Below are 26,488 nucleotides of genomic sequence, written 5' to 3' on the forward strand. Positions count from 1 at the left end.
TGACTCTGTCTTGGGACTGAGTCTATAGAGATAGAATGGAACCCAAGGAGCTTACATTCTATATTGCCATCAAGTCTTCTCAAGTTCCTCTGAATTCCTTCTACTTACCATTTTCTATGGGATGTTAGAATTCTAATAAACTCTTTGGCAAGACTTCTTTTCTGGTTATTTTTTTGTTCACTTCCTAACAGAAAGAAGGGAATTATTGAAATTTCTCATTGGACATTTTGATCATTGTTCTATATGGGTATTCTATATGGGCATTTCTATATGGGTATTCTCTATTTCTAGAGTAAAGATGAGAGAGTTGGGCTCTTCTATGCCTTTTATGTGGCCATCATGACCCAAAGTCCTTGAAAATCTCTATTACTTTAATATTCCAGTCAATAAGAACATTTGTTTCCAGTTTTTCATGATTCAAAAAAAATGCTACTCTGAATATTTTGGTACTTTTTTTGTCTTTGATCTACTTTAGATATATAATTCTGATTGTCAAGGGTATCACTGGATCAAACAATAATGAACTACTATCATAATATTTGATAACCCAGGAACAACCTTCATGGAACAATGAGTCATCCCTGTGGGACTCTGGTGGAATTTTTCATTTAATTCCTCTATTATTTTTATAATCTAAATTTCTGAGACTGGTCTTTTATGATGATGATGATATTTTGTCCTTTGCTCTTGAAGAAGGCTATGAATCAAGGAGGTAATGCCATGACAATCAATGATTTGAATGAGGGGCTGCTGTGCTGAATCACCAGCCTCACTTTGTTCTCCAGAGCCATCTGGGTCCAGTGGCCAGATAGGAATCAAGACAAATGGAGATGACCCTAGATACAAGGTAATCAGGATTAAGTGCTTTACCTAGTCACACAACTAGTAAGTGTGAAGTGTCTGTAGTCAGGATTCAAACTCCCATCCTCCTGACTCCAAGGCCAGTGCTCTATCCACTGCACCACCTAACTGCCTGGGTCCTTAAGTAATATTGTAGAAAGAGCACTGTACTAGATTCAGGAGGTCTGAACTATTCTCAGCTCTACTACCTCCTAGCAAGGTTAAATCAACCTAGTTGAATTTAGTTCAACAAGTATCTTATTAAATCTCTGCTTTTGACATAATCTGAGAGGAGACTATCAAGATAAAAATAAAAAAAACCATTCTATATTACATCTCAGTCTTCTCAGGTTCTTCTGACTTCCTCCTATTTGTCATTTTCATGAGATGATAGAATTCTATTACAGTCATTGGCAAGAACCTTACCCAGGTTGACTTAACCTTTCTGAGTTAGCTTATTTTTTTTTTTTTTAAAGTCACAAAGGCCAAAGGATCTCTTGAGATCTCTACCAGGGGAAATCTACAGGAATCAGAATGTGTTGGCCTTCAAATTTGAGGGAGACAGCAAATGGTTCTCCAGAGCCTTTTCACCACCAGCCCTGAAATTCTTTCACCTTAGGAAAGATAGTGTATGTTTTGGGGATGAGAGCAGAAAAAAAATCTAGGTTTTTCCTGAGCAAAAATAGTAAGACAGATTTATGTTATGGTACATTTGAGGTACAATTTTTTCTAAATAAAAGAAATTGCTCTGTTCCTATTATATAAATATTTTAAAAGGGGGGAAAAGAGAGGAAGAAAACCCTACGACAGGGTACTGGGAGGTAATGTCTAATGCATTTCCAGAACATGACTGCTGTGGTCGCCTAGCAACCAGGAGGAGGAGGGTCTGTGAAGCAAGAGGGGCGCTCCATTCCCTCCATCCATCCCTCACCACCCTTCCTGCCCGTTGCACTCAGGCGGGGGAATGTGTTCTGCTATATGTGTTAGTCCAGGTGGGCAGGTGATGTAGGAGCTCCCTGGTCACCCCATGAGCTGACGATATCTGGTTACCGAGAATGAAACTTCGGGGCTTTGGGAAGCAGAACCATGTCGTTGTGGATCTCTTGGGTGGGATGTGAGGACCCCGGCCCCAAACCAATGGGCCAGGGGCAGATCACCAAGTAACCGAGCTGCTGACTGCCCTTCCCTAAGCTTGACAAGGCGATTCCTGGAAAGTTTGTGGAGACCAGAGGGGCAGGCAGGCAGGGTCTTTCTCTGCGCCGGGAGGATGCTTTGCTTTCTCCTCTGGCTGACCCGAAGTTTTACTGGCAAACGTTCGCTCGGGGGAGACCGGACCGTCGTAGCCAGGTGTGCCCTGGATCTCGGGGACCCCAAAAGGCAGGGAAATCAAAGCGAATTCTCTGAAGAGTCCACAGCAGTTTTTCTGATACTTGCTTAACTGAGTCACCTACTGAATGACTGCCAGTCTTTTTGTGAAATTATTATTTTATTTTTATTTTCCTCTCTCCTTCCTCCTGCAGACAATGAGTTTGCCGAATCCACAGCAACGCAGTTCAACCCAGATGAGTTGGGTAAGTTCTTCCCTTGTTGGATGAAGGCTTTGTCTCTTTCCTTCCTGCCTTTTGATTTCCCCCAGTGACCGACTCCAGAGCTCCAGACAGGAGCCAGTCTCTGCACGGACTCCAACGCTAGACCAGGAGTTCCGACTGAGAGGAATACTGTGTTGGCATGTCCCGGTCCTTTATGTCAATCACATTGGCTTAGCTTAAATATTTCCGTTGCAACGTGGTTAAATAGCTTTTATGGTTGAACTAAAGTGTCAGAGTCTCTCTCTCTCTCTCTCTCTCTCTCTCTCTCTCTCTCTCTCTCTCTCTCTCTCTCTCCTCTTTCTCCTCTCTCTTTCTTCTCTCTCTCTCCTCTCTCCGGTAGAGACTATACAAATGTTACAAATGAAGTGAACTGAGCCTGTTGAAAGCAGGCACTGTCCATGTCTTCTCTGTAGCTGCCTTATCCAGTACAAGCCCACTCTATAGGCAGGTATACGACCTATGGTACTCATTAATTGGAGAGGAGTTGAGAAAGATTGCAGGCTAGAGTTTAAAGTACCAGTTTGTGCGCTGCAACCCTTAAGTGATGGTTTTCTGTTTTTCTCAGATGTCTTCTTTCTCTTTACTTGTGTTTGTTTCTGTGACAACTGTTTTTTTTGGACAAGGATTTGGTGTGGTTAACTGAAATTTTGTTAAAAGTTGAGCCTTTCTAATGTTAACTGAAAAGGTAGTTTCATTATCAGAGTCCACAGTGGGTATTCTGGATGCCCTCTGCTTCTCTAAATTGTGTGTGTGTATCTCTGTGTGTGTATGTGTGTGTTGCCCTTCAGGAAACCTTAACTGCTAACAAGCTGGACTATTCAGAATATTCTCTCACTTATCATGAGTGTGAAAACCTTGCTTTCCATGTCCATCCACCTTTTTTCAATCAGTCCCTTGCTCTGTTAGAATGGTCTTTATTTATCCTGACATCACCCAGAGGAAGTTCATTTCAGGGAATGATTTTCTAACCAAACTCATCTACAGGATCAAAGCAGGCATTTTGAGGAACCAATACACAACATTAACTGTGTCTGAGAAGTTGAGAATCAATCAAATGCTTGCAAATCAAATTATTTTTCTATACACCCAGGGAAAATATACTTTTAAAGGAACACTTAAGTGAAATAAGTAATCATCCTTCTTGATCTTCTTATCTTTGGTTTGTATAACAAAGAGAATACCAGTAGCCTTCTTTCAGAGCTGCTGAGGAGAAAAGCTCAAGTTAGAGATTTTTCTGACACTGGGTAAATTATGTTCATATTGGGCAATCCTGGGTTGGGGGAGGGAAGGTCCCTTGGGGAAGTATTAGATGTTCACCTGATTGATCATTCTGGGTTGGGCTCTCCAGTTTGAAAAAAAAGTGATTAATATTTATAAATTATAGAACGGGAGGGTAATTATTTAATCTGGGAAATATGATATTAGTGCTAGATCATCTGCATACAAAAATGATTTTCATAATCATGAACTCTTGTCTGAGTTTACTTGTGTTTCAGCTTCCTCAAATCATTCTATATTGATAATTACCAATGGAATTAGAAGAATAGGATTGCTTTATAGAATCAGTTTACCCTCTGCAAAGCTGTAGCACTTTTCAATAGGAGTCCTTCCCAATTGAAGAGAGTCCTCCTAGCCGTCTTCTCAGCAATTCCTTGGTGCAATGTTGGGTTTCTTCTGATAAGGATAGACAGATTGATACCAGTTCCCCCTCCCAAAAAGCTAATGTTGTATTATAGTAGGGAACATAGCTTTCAAAAAGAAATTGTTCTGAACAAAGGTAGGACCTGGTTGTTCTGTAACAGAAGTCACAGTCATATTATATAACTAGTGAGTACTGGGTATTTGAACCAACTTCTTCATGCAGTGACTTGGGGAATGATGGTTTTAAAGGATTAATTCCCTCAAAATTTTCCCCTCTCCTCCAGAACAGTTCTATAATTCAATTTGATTTCAACAAATATTTATTTTGCTTAATTTGTCCAAAGGGTCTAAGGATGCAAAGAAACATCTTTAGGTTGGATAAGACTGGTGGTCATCCCGGCAAATGATTGAATATTCCCTCAGGACCTATTCTGACATTTTATATACACTTCTTAATCATTGTTCTCCCCTCTATATATACCTCCACAAATTGTCTCATTAGCAGCTGACCAACCTTCCAGCTACTTCCTCACTGTCTAGATCAATTTAGGCTAATCTCAGGGTCAGAGCATCAAAAAAAGACAAAGAAATGGTTCCTGTTCTTTCATTATTTGCATGCAAGTAGGGGAGAATCAAACTGAATGTGATAGGAGAGTTCTTATAGTTCTCCCCAGGGATGGCCACAAGTGGTTAGAATTTGACACTTCTCTACAGACTTATTTTACCTATGATAACAAGGCCCCATGTTTTAGTAAGACTAGATCAATTGTATTCCTTTTCTGATTTCTCTTGGTGAAGCAAATGAGATAATTTTAGTTCCAAGTATCTTTAGTGATTAGTCCAATTAAATTCGATAAAAAAATTAAATGGCCATTTCAAGGCAAAACACTGTACTATGTAGAAGGAAAACAAATGTGTGTAGCAGGGGAAGTCTCTTTCCTCAAGGAGCTTAAATTTAACTGGGGGGAGAAAGAGGAGGTAATAAATAGATTGGTAAAAAAATAGATTCGATTACGTGTATATGCATATGTATCTTATATATGTATACCTAGGTATATTATTTACACGTACACACACACACACACACACACACACACACACACACAGATGTATGTGTGTGATACCTATCTGAGGAAAAAGGTGAAACCTAAAGAGAAAAAAAATACTTCCTATCTCCTTTGGCCCCCATCCTTTGGAATGTGAGCCTTGCCTGCTAGGCCAACCACACCTTTTAAGCAGTACCTACTCCCTACTCACTGCCTCAACTCCACCCAGTGGTTGGGGGAAGAGGAGGAGTAAATAAGACTACATGTCTCAACAGCCCAGCCTTGTCTTGATATCAGTGATGCTCTGATTCATCTTTAGCCTAGGGTGAAAGAAGAAAAATTCTTATCCCATTTAGGATTATCTTTTCAAAAATTTATAAAGAATAATTACTAAGCAAAACTGAAAGATGTTGTCTGTCTGTCTGTCTGTCTGTCTGTCTGTCTGTCTCTCTCTCTCTCTCTCCAGCTTTTGATAGTCAGTCCCTTCCTGGATTGGGAAAGAAAATCACATAGCCTAGCTCTTAAAACTTCTCCTTTTCAGATCTCTTTCAAAGCTATTTACAGATACTATTATTGTAATAATTATAAATACATAATATATTATATTATATGATAATATATTTATGTCTACATATATAATTATTTTACTGGACCCTTGATATCAGTATACAAAAGTTTTGAATAAGAAACTCTTTATTTCCATGCTGATTGGCATCTTCTCTAACATTTATTGTCTTGGACAGCAATCTAGGATAATGAAAGGTTAAGTCATGAAACCATGTGTCAGAGGCCATATTTGAATCCTGTTCTTTCTGACTCTGATGTTGGCTCTCTATTCTCTACATAATACTGATTCTGAAAGAGAGAGAGAGAGAGGGAGGATAGAGAAATTGAGAAGTATATAAGTAAATGGATAAAAATAGATAAATGGATGATAGGTGATAGCATAGATAAACTGAACGATAGACAATAGATGATAAAAGCTGTTATTGTTCAGTGGATTCAGATGTATCTGACTGTTCTTGGGATTTTCTTGGCAAAGATATTGAAGTAGGACTAGATCAATTGTATTCCTTTTCTGATTTCTCTTGGTGAAGCAAATGAGATAATTTTAGTTCCAAGTGTCTTTAGTGATTAGTCCAATTAAATTTGATAAAAAAAAAATTAAATGGCCATTTCAAGGCAAAGCACTGTGATGAATAGGGTGTGTCTTGCCCAGGGTCACACACCTTTTAAGGATCTGAGGCCAGATTTGAATGCAGGATGATGAGTCTTCCTGACTGCTCGCCTGGTGCGCTATCTACTGCACCACCAAGATAATCAAATGATAAATAGATGGATAGGTAGATTTATAGGCAGTATTGTATAGTAAAAAGGCCAAATGATTTGAAGTCATAGGAACCAGGAGCTAATTTTACCGGTATGACATTGAGCAAGTCATTTACCTTTCAGTGCCTCAGTTTTATTAAATGCAAAATAAGAGGTTAGGATGGGTCCATTTTGATTTCATGGTCTTACCCTCAATGATATTATGAAAGAGTTAAAAGGAAAGTTTAAGCATATGTCTTATCACCAGGGGACAGGGAGGTGGTTGAAGGGTTTCCATTCTCAGGCAGTAGAACAATCCTACCAATGCCAACAACAAGAACAAAAAATGTACAAAAGTAGCTACATGGTTTCCTCTTTCTCATAATCTACCTCCACTTCATTCTCTTTACCTAACTCCCACCATGTCAAGCCTGACCTAACCAATAAAAATGAATGAGATCTGATTTGTCAAAAACGAAGAGATGGTATAGAGGAGAATAGATTTAAAGGTGTCCCTGTCTCTCAATAGTTCTTCTGAGATGAGAGTCTACTGTCATAAAGGCACTACCTCATGAACTGAATATTCTATTGGAAATCATCAAGCCCCTCTGCAAGATTATTTTCTTTGTCATATCTAGTTCCTTTTCTTTTTTTAAAAAATATATTTTATTTCATTAAATATTTCCCAATTGCATGTAAAATTTAACATTCAATTTTTTTTAAAAATTGAGTTCCAAATTTTCTTCCTTCCATTTCTCTTCCTTCCTTGAGAAGGCAAGAAATTTTAAATCAATTATACATGTGAAGACATGCAAAACATATTTCTATATTAGTCATGCTGCAAGGAAAACAGAAAAAAACCTTGAGAAAAATAAAGTAAAACATTTTGCTTCAACTTGCAGTTCATGTACCTATTTAGAGATATAAAATAATCCCTTAATTATTGTTTTGACTGAATCTCACAAATTTGGCACATTATTTCATTTTTTGCCATTCTCTTTAATTAAATAATTTACTGTTTCTATAATTTTTCTTTGACCTGCTCATTCTTTAAATTAGATTATTTAGGGTCCAATTTTTAATCCATGCTTCCACAGTTCTTTATTGAATGTAATTTTTATTATATTATGCTCCGTAAAGGGTGCATTTAATATTTCTGCTTTTCTGCATTTGGTTTAAGATTTTTATGCCCTAATAAATGGTCATTTTTTTGTGAATCCATGTATAGATAAGAAAACAGATATACTCTTTTATATTTTCATTTAGTTTGCTCTAGAGGTCTAGCAATATCTAACTTTTCTGAAATTTTATTTATCTCTTCAACATCTTTATTTATTTTATGATTATGTTTATCTGAGAGGGGAAAGTTGAGGTCCCTCACTCATTTAGTTTTACTATTTCCTCTTGTAATTCATTTAATTTTTCCTTTAAGAATTTAGATGGGATGCCATTTGGTGTATATATGTTTAGTATTGTTATTACTTCATTGTCTGTGGTACCTTTTAGCAAGATGTAGTTTCCCTGCTTATCCCTTTTAATTGGGTCTATTTTTGCTTTTGTTTTGTCTTCCGTTGAAATATAATGGATTCTGATCCAGCTCCTTATTTTAACCATTATTTTAAATTATTTTAATTTAATATTGTTCAAGTATGTTTCTTATAAACAATATATTGTTAGATTCTGTTTCTTAATCCTCTCTGCTTTCTAATTCCATGTTATAGGTGAGTTCATCTATTTAAATTCACAGTTGTGATTATTAACTGTATATTTCCTTCTATCCTATATTTCCCTCCTGTTTATCCTTCTTTCTCTCTCCTTTCATCCCATTCTTCCTCAAAAGTGTTTTCCTTCTCACCATCAACTCCCCTAATCTATTCATCCTTTTATTAACTCTCCACTCTTTTTATTCCCCTTTCCTCCTACTTTTCTATAGGGTAAGATAGATTTCTATAATCAACTGAATGTGTGTTATTCCCTCTTTGAACCACTTTTGATGAGTTCAAGCATTACCTGCCCCCCCTAAGTCTTCCTCTTTTAAAAGATTTTCCTTTTACACCTATTTTATGTGAGAAAATTTTTCCTATTCTACTTCATCCTTACCCATTCTTCCAGTGTATCCCTTTTCACCCCTTAATTTTATTTTTTATATCATCTCCTTATATGCATCTTCTGTCTGTGTACATATTCCTTCTAACTACTCTAATAATAATTAAGTTCTTAGAAATTACAAGTATATTCCCATGTAGAAATGTTAGCAATTTAATTTTATCAAATCTCTTATGATGTTTACTCTTTTATGTTTCTCTTGAGTCATGTATTTAAAACACAAAGTTTCTATTCGGCTCTGGTCTTTTCATCAGTAATGCTTGAAAAATCCTCTATTTCATTAAATATCCAAGTTTCAGTACTGTTCCTCATGACCTAAGGGTCCTTGGGACCAAAAGTTTCTCAGGGTTCCCACTTCTTCTTCATCAAAGATGCTTCTTTCTGCTATGAACCAGAAGTGATATAGGCAAAGGAACTAGTATCTGACCCCAGTGCTAGCATGGGTGTTCCTTGTAATTCCTTTATGATCAGTTGCCAGGTTCCCATACATCTTTGACTTGAGAGCTCCTAAAGTTTCTGTTGCTTTTTTTGCCATCATCCAGACTGGTGTTTTCTCCACATGAGCTCCAAGTCAGCCTTCATCTCTGGTCACAGATCTCTCTTTTTGAACTAAGTTGTCTTAGGCTGGAAGAATGTTTCACCCTAACCTTTTGTTGATTCTGCCACCCCAGAATTTGATTTGAGGTTGTTTGGAGAGAGCTGGGAGAGCTTGACTGAGGTCTTGTTCCACTCTCCCCTCTTGGATCCTTCCCAGAAATCCTATTTGCTTTTCCATGTTGCTCACTTAGGTTCTCCTGGTCTTTTGGCCACATGGGGTTATAACATAGAGATGAGGGAACTGACAATCAGGAGTTCTCAAAGTTCAGCTGCCTGTCCAGTCCCATCAAACTCTGTGAGCTATATGAGTAATGAGGAAGGAGTTTATCTCATGAGAATATTTGCTCTTGGAAACTTACCCAAGCTTGCTTCCAATGGGACCAGACATACCATGAGAAAAGTTATTCCTGATCTCCTCATTCTGGAGAGAGGAAGCCCTTCATTAGAATCAAGACTAACATAGCATTTGTGTAACTTCTTAAAAAATAAGCAAAAAGTGTGTGCCAACTTTGCTAAAGATTATGATTTTACTGACGATCTGGAATTATTTTGGACTTATTTAGTATGTAATAAACTCGATTGCTTCCACCAGATGGCATCCTTCTTTAATGTTAGTGGAGGACAATGGGTAGACTCTCCTGCACCCAGAAGACCAGGCTAATTTTTGTGATGCCAGGTCATTGGGTGGAGCTTGAAAACCAAGAGAAAGCTAGGAGGAATTGATGATAGATATCCTGGATGCAGGAAAGAGGTGGGACAGCAGGATATTTGTACTGTCTACCCACCCTTCATCCTGTAGCCACCCTTCAGACCATTGGACAAATGCCCAGATACCTCCAAGGGCAGTCCAATCCTGTAGAAGGATCTTGCTTTTGTTATGTACCCTGTGAAAAATGAAGTTTAACCTTCTCAGGCATGGTGCTATGGGAAAAGATTTTAATTTGGGGTCATAGTATCTGACCTTAGACAAGTCACTTAACTCTGTGCCTCAGTTTCCTCATCTGTAAAATGATGGGGTTGAATAAAATAACTTCTAAGATCCCTTTAAACTTCAGCTGTATGATCATATGACCCCTGTGTTAGTCTAATATGTAAAGATCAGGAAGTTCAAGGGTGGTGAATGGAATTCCTTCTTTTTATACATAGATTAACTTAAATGATTCCTGTACTCAAAATCTTTCAGGGATTTCCTGTTGCCCAACAGGGAAGGTATAAAGACCTATGATTGGCATTTGAGGTAATTCCCAGTTTTACACCACCATACTTTTCCAACTTTGTCTTACACCACTCTTTTCATCATACTTGACAGTCTAGCCAACCTGGATGACTCATTGATTCACCCCCACCCCCCATAAAAATTATGTATTTTCCCACATCCATGCTTTGTTCATTCTGTTCCTCAACTCAGCACAAATGATATACCCCTCAGGAAGCCCTCAGACCTGACCGGGCATATTTGTTTTTTAAGTTTTTGCAAGGCAATGGGGTTAAGTGGCTTGTCCAAGGCTACACAGCTAGGTAATTATTAAGTGTCTGAGGCCAGATTTGAACTTCAGGGCCAGTGCTTTATCCACTGTGCCACCTAGCCACCCCCTGACCCAGCACATTGTTTGTGCCTCTCTTGAGCCTTCATGTGTTGGTTTTTATTATAATTGTCTTTGTGTGTGCCATTTCCCTATCTAGTCTATAAACTCTTTGAAGTTAGGGAGTCTATTTTAGCTAAATCTGGCCAGAACTTGGCACAATGTTTTACACACAGTCTATACTTTAAAATTTTTAATTGAATTTAAATCCCTAAGAGGTATGGAAAGCTAAGATATTTAGCATGGATATTTGGTATGAAAAGCTAAAATATGGCACTCATATTTTAACCCTATATTTATATACCGGTGAAGATCATCTTCATAGAAAGATCTAGAAAAACTTCAGACATTTCTAGTCCCGGGCCTCATTTATAGATGGGGAAGCTAGAACCCTGGTAGAGATTAAGTGATTTGCCAAGTGACTGCCCAAGATCAGGCAGGCAGATAGGTAGTCTTGGACCTGTTCTTCTGATTGAATCTAGGATTCTTTTCTTGGGATTCCTAGGAACCACATTTTGAGAAAGCTTTGGGGAGAGAAAAATGAGCTAAACATATATTTAGATTTGAAGAAACACAGAGAGGCCTGCCTATTCAAAATGTGACCTTTCCATTGCCCAATCAGTGTCTGATCTGAAAAACTCAAAAATTAGTATTATTCAAAATTAAATGCTATTGCTCCATTAAGACCAATTAAGAGTTGTGATCTGAACCTGGGAATTATGAGTCTCAGTTTTGTCACCAAATTGTGTGATTCCCATAGCAAGCCACTCAAATAATCTCAACTGTAAAAGGGGAATAACAATATTTGCCTAGCATGCCTCATAAGAAGGCTATAAAAATTATAGGTAATAAGAGAGGAAGCTAAGAATGCAAGGTGAGAGATTATCATCACATTAACCCTTGTTAATTTATCAGATTTGTTTTTTAATTTTTAAGAAATAAGCAGTTTGATATTACAAAGGGAAAGGACTATATCATAGGATGAGGAAGATAATGTTTGATAGAGTTTGGGAATCTCTGTAGTGAGGAAGCAGAATGAAGTTGCTAAATATCGAGGGGGAAAAGATGGAAGAAGAATAAAAGGAAGTCAGAGTGGGATAGTGATTAAGATAAACTTTGCATATATCATGTTAACCTAGGACCAGGCTTAGAATTAAAGCATCTTCAGGTCAATAGATCTTTATTTCTCCCTTAGGAATTAGCCTAGGGGGTGAGTTTGATTGCTCGAAGTGATGCCAACACATCTGTAAAATGAGAGGGTTGGACTTGATAATCTTTTACATCTCTTCTAGCTTTGTCATTCAATGGAAAGAGAGATTTGGAAACAGAGAAACTAGGCTAAAATACCAACTATTATTTTAACTCATGTGACCTTAGACAAATCACTTAATTTAGTTATGTTATGCCTCCACTTTATCATTAATAAAATGGTGCCGTTGGACCTCTGAGGTTCTCTCCAGTTTTAAATGTATGATCCTAGCATTTAAAACTTCTTTTATATATGTCTTTAACATTTGTGACCTACTTGATATGCATTACTTCATTTTCCTAAGGTCCACAACCCTCTAAATGAGCTGTCACTCCTGAGACCATTCTGTACTGATCACAGGTAAGTCACTTGGGATTCAGTTTCCTCTGTAAAATGAGCAGTTTGAATTGGATGGCATTTGAGATTTCTTCCAGTTTTAGATTTTTGATCTAATGGACTTGTTCCTTGGGGCCTGGGTGAGGACTGAACTTATCTCCAGAGGTGGGGAGGGTAAGGAGTCATTCATACAGATTTTTACCCAATGTATACTGGTATCTTTTCTTTTCTTAAAGCAATATTTTAAAAAGCATCAATTTATTTTTTCCAATTACATGTAAAGATAATTTAATATTCCTTTTAAAAAATTTTTGAGTTCCCAAGTTTTACCTTTCAACCTTCCCCTTTCCTTTTTCCATTCCCTAAAATGGCAGGCAATTTGATATAGGCTATCTCTGTGCAATCAGGTAAAATATTTTCATTTTAGTCAGAACAGAAGAAACAGAACAAAAGGTAAAAACATAAAAAAGTGAAAATTATATGCTTTGATCTGCATTTAGACTCCATCAATTCTTTCTCTCGATGTAGATAGAATTTTCTATCATGAGTTTTTGAAATTGTCTTGGATCATTGTATTGCTCAGAAAGAACTAAGTCAGTCATGTTGGTTATCTCACAATGTTGCTATTAACTGTGAACAATGTTCCCCTGGTTTGGTTCACTTCATTTTGTATCAGTTCTTATAAGTCTTTCCAAGTTTTCCTGAAATCTGCCTGCTCATCATTTCTTATGATACAATAATATTCTATTATATTCAAATATCACAATTTTTTCAGTCATTCCCCTATTGCTGGCCATTCTCCCAGTTTCTAATTCTTCGCCATAACCAAAAGAGCTGCTATAAATATTTTTGAACAATGTAAATCCTTTCCCCTTTTTTATGATCTCTTTGGGATACATATATAACAATGATATTTAAGGATCACAGGGTATGTCCAGTTTTATTGCCTTTGGGCAGAGTTCCAAATTGCTATCCAGAATGGTTGCACCACACTGGTACCTTTTCAAGCTTAATATGGGTAGTGTTCCACTAAGGAATTTTCACTAACCATAACTGAATAATCATCAAAAAGATCCCTGCTATATTTTCCTAGCTTCAAATTTTGCTGTCTTGGAATTTCTGCACTCTGGAACTTCTAACATTTTTTCTTTCTTTTCCCACAAATAATTATTACTTATTACTTATTATTATTATTATTATTATTTTGGTTTTTGCAAGGCAATGAGAGTAAGTGACTTGCCAAAGGTCACACAGCTAGGTAATTATTAAGTGCCTGAGGTAGGATTTGAACTCAGAGCCTCCTAACTCCAAGGCCAGTGCTCTATCCACTGTGCCACCTAGCCACCCCTGTACCATAGATTAACAAAAGAACATTTTTACCCATCTTTGCCACTGTCCAGATTTCTCTCTTTGAGAGAAAATTAAAAATTTAGTGGTAGGTAGATAAGAGTTGTTGTTCACCTTTTGCACTTGAATAACATCAAGATGTTGGGGAACAGGTACAGTGTGTTCAGCTGTTACTGATCAAGTCCAGTATGACCTCAAATGACTACTACAGGCTGGGCATAAATTGTCCATTTCAACATCTGGGGTTACCAATGTCTTTAGATTTGCACTTCTCACATTTCTATTGTGCTTTTGAAATTCTACTTCACTCATAGAGCACAGCACCTGCTTTAAATGCAAACACACCATGCTGAGTGACTCCTATGTCATTATCTGGACAGTCTACCAGCACCATGCCACCAAACTAAACCACTTCCAGTTGAATTGCCATAGGAAGATTCTGAGGATTATGTGGCACAAGATAAGGGATCCTGAAGTCCTCTCTTGAGATAGATAAAATAGCTAAGGATAAATGGACTTATCCCAGAACATATGAGGCACTGTCTCTGATTTTGAGATCCAGCCCTGCTTCCTGCCCTAAAATAGTGTAGTACTGGAAGTATCCTAGGGAGGAAAATGCTTTCTCTGCCTTGAGCTATATGGTACAAAAGAAAAGTTTGGTTATATTCTTGGCTAAAGAAAACAAGGAAGGAGAAGCAGAAATGGAATCTAATGAAACAAGACAAAAGAAAATGGCAAAGAAAATCCATGGGACCTGGACTAGCATGGTTTTCATTTGTTAAAGATAGGTTGCCAGTGGAAATCTTTTGAGACTGTCTCCCATATTTCCTAAATGATAAACATGTGTGACAATCTATGCAAAAACTCTAACATTTAGTCATTTCTGCAGCCCTGTGCACATTTAGAAAGCTGTATAAATAACCACAGAACTTTGCTGAAGGAGCCAGGCTACCCTGATTACAGTTTCTGGGACACTTTCTAACTGGATGACCTGGAATAAATCCTATTTGATTGGGGTTGTGTAGGAGAAACACAAACAAACTTGCCTAGTTATTCAGTTAAGCAAGTAGATACATTCAGTTCTCTCTCCCCCTCCTCCTCTTTCCCCTCTTCTGTCTTCTCCCTCCCCACCCTCTTTTCCTCCTCTCTCTCTTCCCTCTCTGTCTCCTTGAGTTGGAAGGGGCCCAGAGAAGCTAGTGCTCAGCTTCCCAGGGTTCTCTGCCAGAAAGTAAAGCAGGTCAAATTATTAAAAAAAAAAAGTGAGTGCTCTTGGCAAAATAGAGAAAACAGATGTGAAGGTATGGTTTTGCTATCTCCAAACAGCTTCCACTGTCTGCTGAAATGCACCTTGTGTGGGGCTGGATAAAAATGAGCCTTTATCACCATAGTAAGGACTTGTAGCTAATTTAATGCCATCATATATTTTTGGGAAGATTAAATTCTCTTCTCCTATGACCCTCCATCCCTAAACCTCAAATTTTAAAAAAAATTATTGACCATCTGGTAATATGATTTATTCTTTAACATTTCCTAAATGGATTTTTCAGGGCTATCGAAGGAGAAGAGTGGATACTGTAGTCAGATATATGGTTTCATATAACACAAAGCATTTCACTGAAATTCACTTTATTAGTGTGTTGCCTTGAGGGTGGAGCCTACTCTGAAATAAATCCTGCATAAGACACAGATGGGCTCTTTGATTAGGAATTGCTGTGGGAATTCCTTACATCTGGTGGGGCAGCACAAATGGTTAGAGGAGCTATTCTTCCAATATTTTGTTATTTATTGACTAGAGCGACTGTAAGAAATGTCTGCTTCCCTTGTGTAACCTCTGGAAGTTTGCCCTAAAAGTAGAGTGCTTCTATATAATATCCACCATAAGGGAAAGTTATCCACTCTCCAAATTATGTTGGATTATTCATCTTCCTAATATTGTAATGATATTTTTAAAGTGCTTAGCATATATAATAGGCACTGCATAAATGTTTATTCTTTCCCCTCCTCCTACCCACCTCTTCTCCCTTATTGGAAGGAGTTTCCTGTATTAACTAGCATTTGTTTAGTATTTTTAGATTCTTCCAAACCTCACAAAAACGCTGTATTTTCTCATTTGATCCTCAAACACCCCTGTGAGGTGGGTGTTATTATTATTATCTCCCAGCAAAAGGGAACTGAGGCAGAAAGAAGTTAAGTGACTTTCCCCAAGGTTAAAACCCTAGAAAATGACTGGGGTCAGATTCAAATTCAGGTCTTTCTGACTCCAAATACATAACTTTGACCAGTATTGTATTCACTGAACCATTTGATTCCATATTCTAAATGAAATTACAAGCCCAGTCCTATCATATGCCATCAGTCCCTAGTAGAATGCACATTCCTTGAAGGCAGTAATTGTTTTTCACTTTTTGCCTTTTTTAGCCTCAGGATCTATTTAGCCCAATGCCTTGCACATAATAGACCATAAATATTTGCTTAAATTGAAAGGAGAATCATTTTTGCCCCTTACTCTCACTATGAAGTTGGTATCTTTGGATCCTTATGTAAGAAATGAGAATTTTGTCCATTTATTTTCCATATCTTGAATTTTTAATAGTTATTTATGATTATTTGGATTCAAGTTTTATAGGAGCTATCATGCCTTTGAATGATCTCATCTAGGACTCTTCCTTGGGGGAAACTTCTTTGCGTTTCTGTATAATGAACCAATCAATATTTGCTGAGTGTATCCATGTAATCTGTGTCTTATGAGGTGCTGTGTAAGATAAAGGAGATACAGAACTTATAAGAGACATTAATTTCAACTGAAAGGACAAGACTAACCTGAATGGATGAGAACAAATAAAAAGCAGACAGTATATGTTTAAGTACTAAACTGTGTGATACAAATGATTCATGCTCTAAGAGTTCATTTAAAAAGCAGTCAAGGATAGTTGTAGTTGGAAGTTTTCAGGAATGAGTAAAATTTTATTTGAATCTCAAAGGATAGCTGGGTGTCATCTAGACAAATGAAGGGAAAGCATTCTGGGTAGGGAGGGGTTAGGGTCAAGATTGGGGGAGAATACATGAACAAAGACAAAAGAGTGAGCATGTACTTGCAACAGAGAGTTGAGTTAGTAGGTCTCTCCTTATTTATCTTATGCCATTCAAGGCAATAATCTCAAAACATATGTAACCTAAATAATAAAAAGTTACATCATAAAAAATTAAAAAAAGAGTTAAGGGCATCTAATCAGATGTAAGTAGATGAGGGAGAATGAAAAATTGAGAATGATTTCAGGGTTTTAAACCTGGATAACTAGAAGAATGATGTGACTCACATTTCAGGAAGTTAAGAGAAGTGAGTTTATGGGGAAAAATGAGTTCTGCTTAGATTGTGTTGTACTTGAGATGGCTAAGGGATGGATTACCTGCAGACAAATCATGAAATGGGAGTGTAACTCAGGAGAGTGATAACTATTAGATGTGTGATTTGGAGAATTAGCTGCATAGGGATGAGAGTTGAATCCTGAGACCTTGAGACTGGTGAGAAATATTGACGTAAAAGAATAGGAAAGGACACAGAATCTTCGGGTATACCCACACATATGGGAAAGGAGAGGTTAAGCATAGCAGTGGTAATATGAGGAATTATCCTCCAAAAGAAACTGAGGATTGATTAGACAGGTAGTAAAGGAGAAGTATAACAGAGAAATATCACAAAAATTCAGGGAAGAGAGAATATACATGGAGAATGGACAACATTATCAAATGCCAATGAGAGGTCAAGTCTGTTGAGACCTAAGGAAAGGTCATTAGATTTAGCAATAAAATAACTAGTGATCAAATGATAGATTTCAATCAAATGATAGATTTCAAGGTTTTGGGAATGAGTAGGAAGTGAGAAAGTGGAGGTAATGAATAGGTACTTTTTGAAAATGGAATTTACTGTTGTAATAAAAAAATTTGACTATAATTTGCATTACAGTAGGACCATGTGAAAGCTTTTAAGGACAAGGAAAATCTGGGCATATTTAAAAACAAGAAGAAAGAAGCTATGAAAATTAGGGAAAGAGGATAATTGAAGGGGCAAACTTCTGTAGAAGAGAAGAGACAAAGGTCAGGGGAGAGTACACTATAGTATTATTATGAGAGTACCTATAAGGTTGGAATATTCTTTAATGACACCCTTTAATTTTTCTTTTGAGGCTGAGACTTGTCATTTGTTTCTCCCATCTTAGTTTTTCCTAATCACTCTTTTCAGTATCCATTTTTATTGAAACACTAAAGAATTTACTATCCCTTTTGTACTCATCAACCTGTTTTCAGGTTGAAAGTTGTCTCTTCTCCCCTCCCCCACTTAATTAAGCTTTCAATTTGTTGTCCTTCTAGCATAAGTTATTGAATAATTTCTAGGCAAGTATGGGAGTTAGTTCAAACAGTATCAATTCAATTCTCCCCCTTCTTTAGTTGCTTTTTGATCTAGGATGATTTCTTTTTGCTTCTCTTTTATCCTCAAACAAATTTCTTCTTTTTTTTTTAAAACAATAGTCTATAAACATAAAGGGATTTACTCCACTGCTTAGTCTTTTTTTTTTTTTAACATAGATCCACTCACATTTTTAGTTTTTAATCTCTTGCAGAGTCTTTGTAACTGAATATTCTGCACAGTTCTTTTTCTGTAGTGCCTCAAATGTTGAAGAACATATATTTTTATTGATGATTAGACCCAGTTTTTCATCAGTAATATCAATATCTATATTTCTGTTGACATAGTCTACAATATTCCATTCTCTCTTCTGAGTAAGTGGCTGCAGAATGATCCTGAATTGTTTCAATTGACATTCCTTCATAAATGAGGAAATAAGGGTGAGGCCATGGATGTTTATCCTCCAGAGAAGATTCATTTGCAAATTTTTCTTTGGAGGTGATCCATGATTTTGATCATCATTTTGTTGTATCAATTTAAAGGTTCAGGATGCTTTTCTCATATTATTTCTTATAGTATTTAAAAATACTCAGATAAAAAAAATTATGATCTTTTTACTTCTATACACCATATCTTCAAGGCTAATCTCTGGCTCATCTCATATAGAATTCATGTGCTCTTTCAAAATTAATGCTTTTTTTATTCACTTATATCAAATTTTCTAATAAGTTTTTTTGAAGTCTACATCTTTCATTTTCTTTTTCAGTATCTCTATTAATTTGGGGGAATTTTCATCTCAGATTTTTCTCTGAATTCTATACTATGTTAATCTATCTTCAATTATTCTACTTTGCTCCAATTTCTTATCTAATTTCATAATAATGTCTTCTTTTAGAAATTTTATTTCTTTTTAAAACTTTTCTAGGGGGATGGCTAGGTGGTACAGTGGATAGAGCACCAGCCCCAGGGTCAGGAGGACCTGAGTTCAAATGCAGCCTCAGACACTTAATATTTACCTAGCTGTGTGACCTTGAGCAAATCTCTTAAACCCATTGCCTTGCAAAAACAAAAAAGCAAACAAACAAAACTCTTCTGGAATTTCTTTTCATTATTCTATAATCATTGGGAATTCATAGAAGTTTCACTTACAATTGGAGTTTTTCTTTAATTTTCTTTATATAGCATAATATTTGTCCACTACAATATGGTTCTTAATTTTTTTACTCATTTTTCCTTCTATCACTATTGGTATTTCTGTTGATTTATATGTTTAAGAACCAGGCTTATATACAACCTTTCTCTATCAGATGTTTTGTCTTTCATTCTTTTTCCTTATATCCCTTTATTTTGCCTCCTACATTCTTCAAGGCAATTATGTTTATTCCTGGCTGACCTGAAAATTGCTTTTCTATTGCTACACTGAATTTCCTGAGAAAGAGTCCTGTATATTCCTGTATAGGAAATCTAGACACTCATTGCTTTTAAGGGAACTAAAGAAGATCAGAATAGAATTTGTGTGGCTATGAATTTGTTGCCTCCACCCCTTTCCTAGTCCCAGCAGGTCTCCAAACTGGTCTGTGAAGTCCTAGGAGTCTATCCTTGGAAGGAAACTTGTCAAATCTTCTTACTCTTTTGCGGACATTCTCTTTCCACCGCAGAAGGACACCCTTTAGAGCTTTCCATATGTTCTTTCTCTCCATTTATGGGGCAATATTGGATTCTATGTACTAATTCCTATCATTCTTACTTGCTAAATTAAACACTAGGTTGGGGGGGCGGATATGTTAAAATAAATCCCATATCTGGAGGGGGACCTTAGAGATCAACTAATCCAACCACTTCGATTTACAGATATGTAACTTGAGGTTAAGAGAGATGACTGACCCAACAATGCCCATCTAGCTAGTGGAAGACAGCATCAGAACCCTGGTATCTCGAATCTCAAATCAACTCAACAAACAACAAATGTTTCTTAAATATTTTCTATGCATAGAAAAGTGTGCTAGGTGTTGGGAATACAAAGATAAAAATGATAGACTGTCCTTAAGGAACATACATTTCATTGAGGAGAAGGGGTAGTTAAAATAAGTGCTCTCACAAGAATACTATAGGCATGGATGGGGAAAAAAGGAAATATCCAAAGTGTCCTAGAGATATTTGAGGAAGGAGAAAATACATACTTTCAACTTGGAGTGGAAATTTGATGGGGATGTGTAAGCACTTTTAGGAGGAAGGGACCCCCTTAGCCCAGTGCTTTTTCTTCTATGCCACTGTAGAGCTACAAAGTATCAATGTCACCATATAATTCAGTAAACCAGATGTGGCTACAAGTTAAATTAATTAGAAAGAATCACTAGGATTAAAAGTTAATCCTAGAAGTAACCTAAAGGTCATTTAAATGATGATTCCTGCCAAAATTTGGCATAGTTCCAACTATTTAAAGCAAAATAGCAACCTCTCTGGATCTCAGTTTCTTACGCTGTAAAATCATAGGTAAGTAACCTCATACTCCCACTACCCCCTGTAACTAGAGCGACAGGCAAGGAAGGAAAATGTGATCAAATTGAAGTCTGATGGGGGAGTAAAGAGGAAATTGCTTGATGAAACGGTGGCAACAGAATCCCATTCTGTCAGTGAGCAGCAATGATGGTGATGGTAGATTTCTCATTGCCAGAGCAGATTATGAATCCTCTTGCCCAAACTGGGAAGTAGGTTCTTGCTTGTGATGGGACAGCCAAAGGGAGAAAGCCCCAGGAAACAGGAAGATCAAGGAGAAAGCAGCTGTAGCTAAAGATGGGAGTCAAAAACTGCTTTCTGATTGGGTAAATCCACAATAGCCCCCAAGCCCTAGATAATGAGTTTGTATTGCCCTGCAGAAAGAGGCAGAGCTGAGGGATAGAGGATTACCTACATTCTGTGGGAACCATAGAGAACTGAAGCATCATCACCTTTCTGCCCAATACCATGAGCATTGCCCTTCCCCCCCCGTTTTGAATTCTTCGTCTTGAATAGGTTTAGAATACTGGCTACCAATGCTACTCAGTGGTGAAATATATCCAGCAGTTGAGAGGCAACATGTTTTACATGCATTGTTTAATTTGAACCTCACAAAAACTCAATAAGCTAAAGTACTACAGGAATTATTATCTACATTTTTTTAGATAAGAACATTGAGACCCAAAGAGATTAATGACTTGCTTATAGTCATACAGCTAATACAACATTGAAATATAATAATAATGATAATAATAAAAGTAGTAACAATAATAGTAATATAAATATTTGTATAGGACTTGATTTGTTAAATGCTTTGAAAATCTTAACTCATTCAATCCTTGCAACAAGCAAGTGAGACAAGCATTTTCTATAGGTGAGAAATCTGCTGTTCTCAAAGATCTAATCAAGTATGGGGCATACATAGTTGACCCTCAATAATTTTATCCCAAATCAATAATTAATGGCAGAAAGTGCAAGATTGATGAAGTCCGAATCACAGAGCATCATGGAATGTTAGAGCTAGCAGGGAACCTAGAGATTTTCTAATTTAACTCACTCATTTTGAGTAACTGAAATCCAGAATGGTTATTCATTTGCCCAACCTCACATTGCTAGCTAGGGGTAGGGGTAGGATTAAACTCATATCTTACTTTCCTGGAATTATTTTGAATAATGAAAAAATAAGAAATGGAGACAACTGTTCCTTACTTCTGTACTTATACTTGAGCTGTCCCAGGTAGGGGCTGGACAAGATGGCCTCTGTGATTTTTCTAAGTTCTTATTATGATTTGTGTGTGCATTCAAGATCTGTTATGCTATTATGTATGGTTATTTCTACTCCTGAAAGTAAAGATGATAAATGTTCAGAACATCTGAAAACACTAGAATTTCCATAATGGGTGTGAACAGTGGCTAATCTAGAACAATGTTCTGCCTAGCTATGAAATAAAAAGTCAAATTTTAGAAACAACGGTTATAAAAAAATCCAACCAAGTTTCATCTAAAAGCAGGTTGCAAGAGATCTCCATTAAGAAATAAGCTGACCTATGTGCTGTACATAGATGTTTTGGTGATTCTTTTAGAAAAAAATCTAGGTTTTGTGTTGTTGCTTTAAAGCCTGGGTATGTTTCCAGTTTTATAAACCAATATGAGAAATATGAGAACTCAAAATAATTTCTTAGTTGATTTTTCTGAATAGAGAAGAGGAAAAAAAATAAATAAATCTCTAAAGAATTTACTTTCTTTGGGAGGGATGGAGGATCAAATGAACAAGGTCAGCACTGGTCACTTGTTCCTTGGTGCCTCAATTTCCTCATCTATAAAATAAAGGAGTTGGACTACATGACCTTTGAAGCCCCTTCCAACTCTTTATCTATAATCTTTTATTTCTAGTAGTTCTTTTCAGCCTCTACTTCCCTTCTCTTCTGTTGTCTCCTATGCTCAGTTTTTTTTAATGGATTTTCCCTTGAAAGACCCTTCTTTCTAGGTTTGCACTGATCAATCAACCAATTAGCTCACATTTATTGAGCATCTACTATGTGACTTGTTCAAGCTCACATATGTAGTATCAGAGGCAAAGTCTCAACAGCCAAACAAAAGACCATAGCTATTTATGGTAGATACTAGAGAGACTGAACTCCATTATCCAATCCCTCTATTACATGAGGAATTTGTCCCTAAAAGCTCTACATATATGTCATTCAATATTATTATAATGATTTCTCCTGATAGCTAAGTTGGTTATACTAAGGAAAAGAGGGATAATTTGGAGGTATCATCTTGAGAGAGCAGATCTCATTGGGCTAATAAATTAAGAGACTTCAGACAGGTCAATTATATTCAAAGATTTTGGACATTGGAAGGAAAGTTGAGGGGCCGAGGGAAGAGAGCCTAAGGAATGAAAAGATGCATCAACAGGGGAGGTACTAGAGACAAATTTAGAGAACCAATTTTTAACTCCTTCAGGGTTAAGTTTATCTAACAATCTTAAGAGTTGGAAAGAACCTCAAAAACCCACACATTACTAAAAGTACTATCTACTACATTCCTAGCTAATCATCTTGAAGGCTTATGACTAACACATTTTTTAACTTCCCCATTTAGCACAGGGAATTAAATATAGGAAAATTTAATAAATGCAAGTTGAAGGAATAATGAATAAATGAATGAATCAGATGATAACACAGTTTTCCCCAGGGCAGATTCTATAGCATTAGGCAATACTAGTGATTCTTTCATATTTTCTCCAATTGGGAATATTCATAAAGAATTTCCCTTGGGGACTAACCTTAGTGGAGTTTATAAATACATTTAGAGGAGTTTATCTATAAATACATTTACTTTTTCTTTTTCTGTAACTCCAGGTACCCATTGCTTTTTTGCAGTACTCTATTAACTTCTCCAGCATTACTTTACTAGCTGTGTAACTTTAGGGAAATCACTTGACCTCATCTGTAAAATAAGAATAATTAAACTTGAATGCCTATTTGTTGTGAAGGTCAAATGAGATATATTCACCTAAAAGCAAGAGGGGGAAAAACCATGAAAAGAGCAGCCTCCTTCATAGGGATGTTATGATAATATCATAGGATATTATCAGCTTTAAAGAACTATTATATAAATGTTTTTCATCATCATCACCACTCTATATTTACTTGGCTCCATCATTTCATACATAGGTCTTTCCATGAGTCTTTGAGCTCCTTAAAAATCATCATTCCTTACAGTCCAATAATATTCTATTATATTATTATACAATCATTTATTGTCATTCCTTAATCCTTGTGTACATATTTTGATTATATTTTATCACAAAAGCTGTTGCTGTGAACACTTTTGAATAGTCTCCTTGAGATCTAGACCCAGCAGTAATATCTCTGAATCAAAGTCAGGCAATATAGTAGTTTTTCTAGCAAAGTTTCACATTTTTACCCAGCAAAGTGGAACCAACTCATGGCTCAACCAGCTGAGAGTAGGTCTGCCTATTTTTTTCCCCCTTTTTTAAAGTTTTTTTTGGCAAGGCAATGGGGTAAAATGACTTGCCCAACATCACACAACTAGGTAATTATGAAGTTTGAAGTCAAATTTGAACTCAGGTCCTCCTGACTCTAGGGCCAGTACTCTATCCACTGTGCCACCTAGCTGCCCCAAAAGGACAAGCTTTTCCCTCCCTCTGCCTATCTTTCTATAGTCCTTCCAGCAATACATTTTCTTGTCTTTTGGCATCCTTGACAGATGTGAGTTGATTTCTTAGTGTTGTTTTAATGTTGATTTCTCTGATTAATAATGATTTTTAAGATGTTTCAGTTGGTTGATCATACAGACCAGGAGTGTATGTGGCAGGGGGGAAATGAACTCTTCTCTACACTGCCTCTCTCTCTCTATTCCAGGATAGGTTTCTGCTTACTTACTTTGTGTCTTTTTGGTCACTAAAACAGTTTTTTAAAACTTTGTAGTTATCTATGATTTATCCACAGATCTAATTGTAGATGAATTTCAAGTAGTTTCAATTCCTTTATGTACCTATACTAGTAAAAAAAATTTAAAACCTTTCATTGATATTGATGAGAGTCCTTTGTTCCATTCCTTTACTTGAATGACCTTCATCTATGAAGTTCCAGTTACAAGGAATATTTTTTCTCCTCTCCTTTTTTCCCTTTCTGTAGGCTATTTATTTTTTGAGCATTATTTCTTTTCTTCACCTTTCAGAAGAATGTAAACATTAAATCATTCCCTTGGCCTTTCAGGCTTGGGTATCTTAAATCATAGTATCATAAAGTCCTATATTTTGAACTGGAAAGGACCTTGGAGATGTCATCTCCAACTCATTCATGAAGACCATGAGACCAAGAAAAATTAAGTGACTTGCCCAAAGAGGTCAAGACAGTATCAGAACTAGAATTAGAATCCAGGTCTTGTGACCCCAAGTTCAGTCTTCTTTCCATAGTTTCTTTTGTCAGTTCTTAGAATCATGGTTCATAGATATATTGCATTAACAGGGACTTCAGTGATCATTTAGTCCAATTTCCTAATTGTACAGAAGAAAAAAACTGAGCTACTGAAGGTCAAATGCCTCACCCAAGGTCACATTTAGCAAAAGGCAGAGTTAGAACTGAAACTCAAGTTGTCTGACTTCAAATCACATTATTCTGTGTTTTCATTTCTGGGATTGTCCTTAAATTTTTCCTTCCCCCCCCAAAGAAATGTTTAGAAATCATGAATTCTGTTGGTCAACTTTTCCACTGTAGGATTATGCTCAAATTTGCAGGACAAATTATTCTTGGTTAACTTACTTGGCTTATTAGGAGATCATCTTCTTCTACTTCCTTTTCTTTCTTGTTGCTGGATAGTTCAACAGGATACTGAGTTTCCAAGTTTACAATCTGTCTTGTTCAATGGCAATATCATCTCATTGATTTAGGATTCTGGAACTTGAAAATCCCATGTCTGGATGAGTTATTCATAAAGCGAAGGTTTCCAGTCTGGTAGTGCTTGACAGATTCTATCATTTTGTATTTTGCGGTATAGTTCCAATAGTCTTTGGCAATTTTCTTTTATGATTTCCAGAAACATAGTGTTCCAGTTTTTTGTTTCATTATACTCTTCTAAAAAGTCAATAATTCTTAGATTATCTCATGTCCTTTTTTCCTAGGTCATTGTTTTTGATAATAGGTATCTTATCTAGACTTCAATTTTTACTTTAATATTTCTTATTGAGTCATTGAATATTTTTAGTTCCTACTCCATTTTTTTTCAGAGTAAACTACTGTTTGGCTAAGATTTTTCAACTTCACAACTAAGACAATATTCTCATTTTGAGTTTTTAAAAATTTAATTTTAAATATTGTTTTCCAAGAGTAAAAATTTATTTTCTGTTATTCTCATCTTCACTCTGCCTTTCTATGGAAAAACTGAAAAATAAAATCCTTGTAACAAATATGCACAGCCATGCAAAGCTAATTTCTACATTGACCATATCCAAAAAATATATAGCCTAATCTGTACCCTGAAGCTATTATTTTTTTTTTGTCAGAAGGTAAGCAGCATGCTTTATTATGTGTAATCTGAAATTGTGCTTGGCAATCTTTCCTTGATATAATTTACTAAGTCTTTTAAAGTTGTCTTTGCAATGTTATTATTATTATTAATAATAATAATATAAAAATTGTTTTCCTGGTTTCAGTCCTGTCATATTGGTTCTTACAAGTCTTCCTATATTTCTCTGAAACTTTTCATTTTTCCTGTGGTACAGTAGTATTCCATTATGTTCCTTTATCATGATCTTTTCATCCATTTTCCCAGTTTGTGAGAACTCCTTTAGTTTCTGGTTATTTACTACTACAAAAAGAACTTCTATAAATATTTTTGGACATGTGGGTTCTTTTCCTTTGGTCTTCTTTATAAGACTTAATTAAGAATCCCTAGTTCAAAGGGTATGCATAATT

The 26,488-nt window shown here is 36.3% G+C and overlaps 1 protein-coding gene across 1 annotated transcript in view; it reads left to right on the forward strand.

Annotated features, from left to right (window-relative positions):
* The window catches only part of AMOTL1 (angiomotin like 1), a 214,382-nt gene that overhangs the window by 46,843 nt on the left and 141,051 nt on the right, over nucleotides 1-26,488 (forward strand). Inside the window, exon 3 of the mRNA XM_074216484.1 lies at nucleotides 2,361-2,411. Within this exon, the coding sequence (XP_074072585.1) occupies nucleotides 2,361-2,411 (51 nt within the window). The remainder of the gene's footprint in view (nucleotides 1-2,360; nucleotides 2,412-26,488) is intronic.

Source organism: Macrotis lagotis, chromosome 1 (genome assembly GCF_037893015.1).
Source record: "Macrotis lagotis isolate mMagLag1 chromosome 1, bilby.v1.9.chrom.fasta, whole genome shotgun sequence".
Taxonomy (NCBI): domain Eukaryota; kingdom Metazoa; phylum Chordata; class Mammalia; order Peramelemorphia; family Peramelidae; genus Macrotis; species Macrotis lagotis.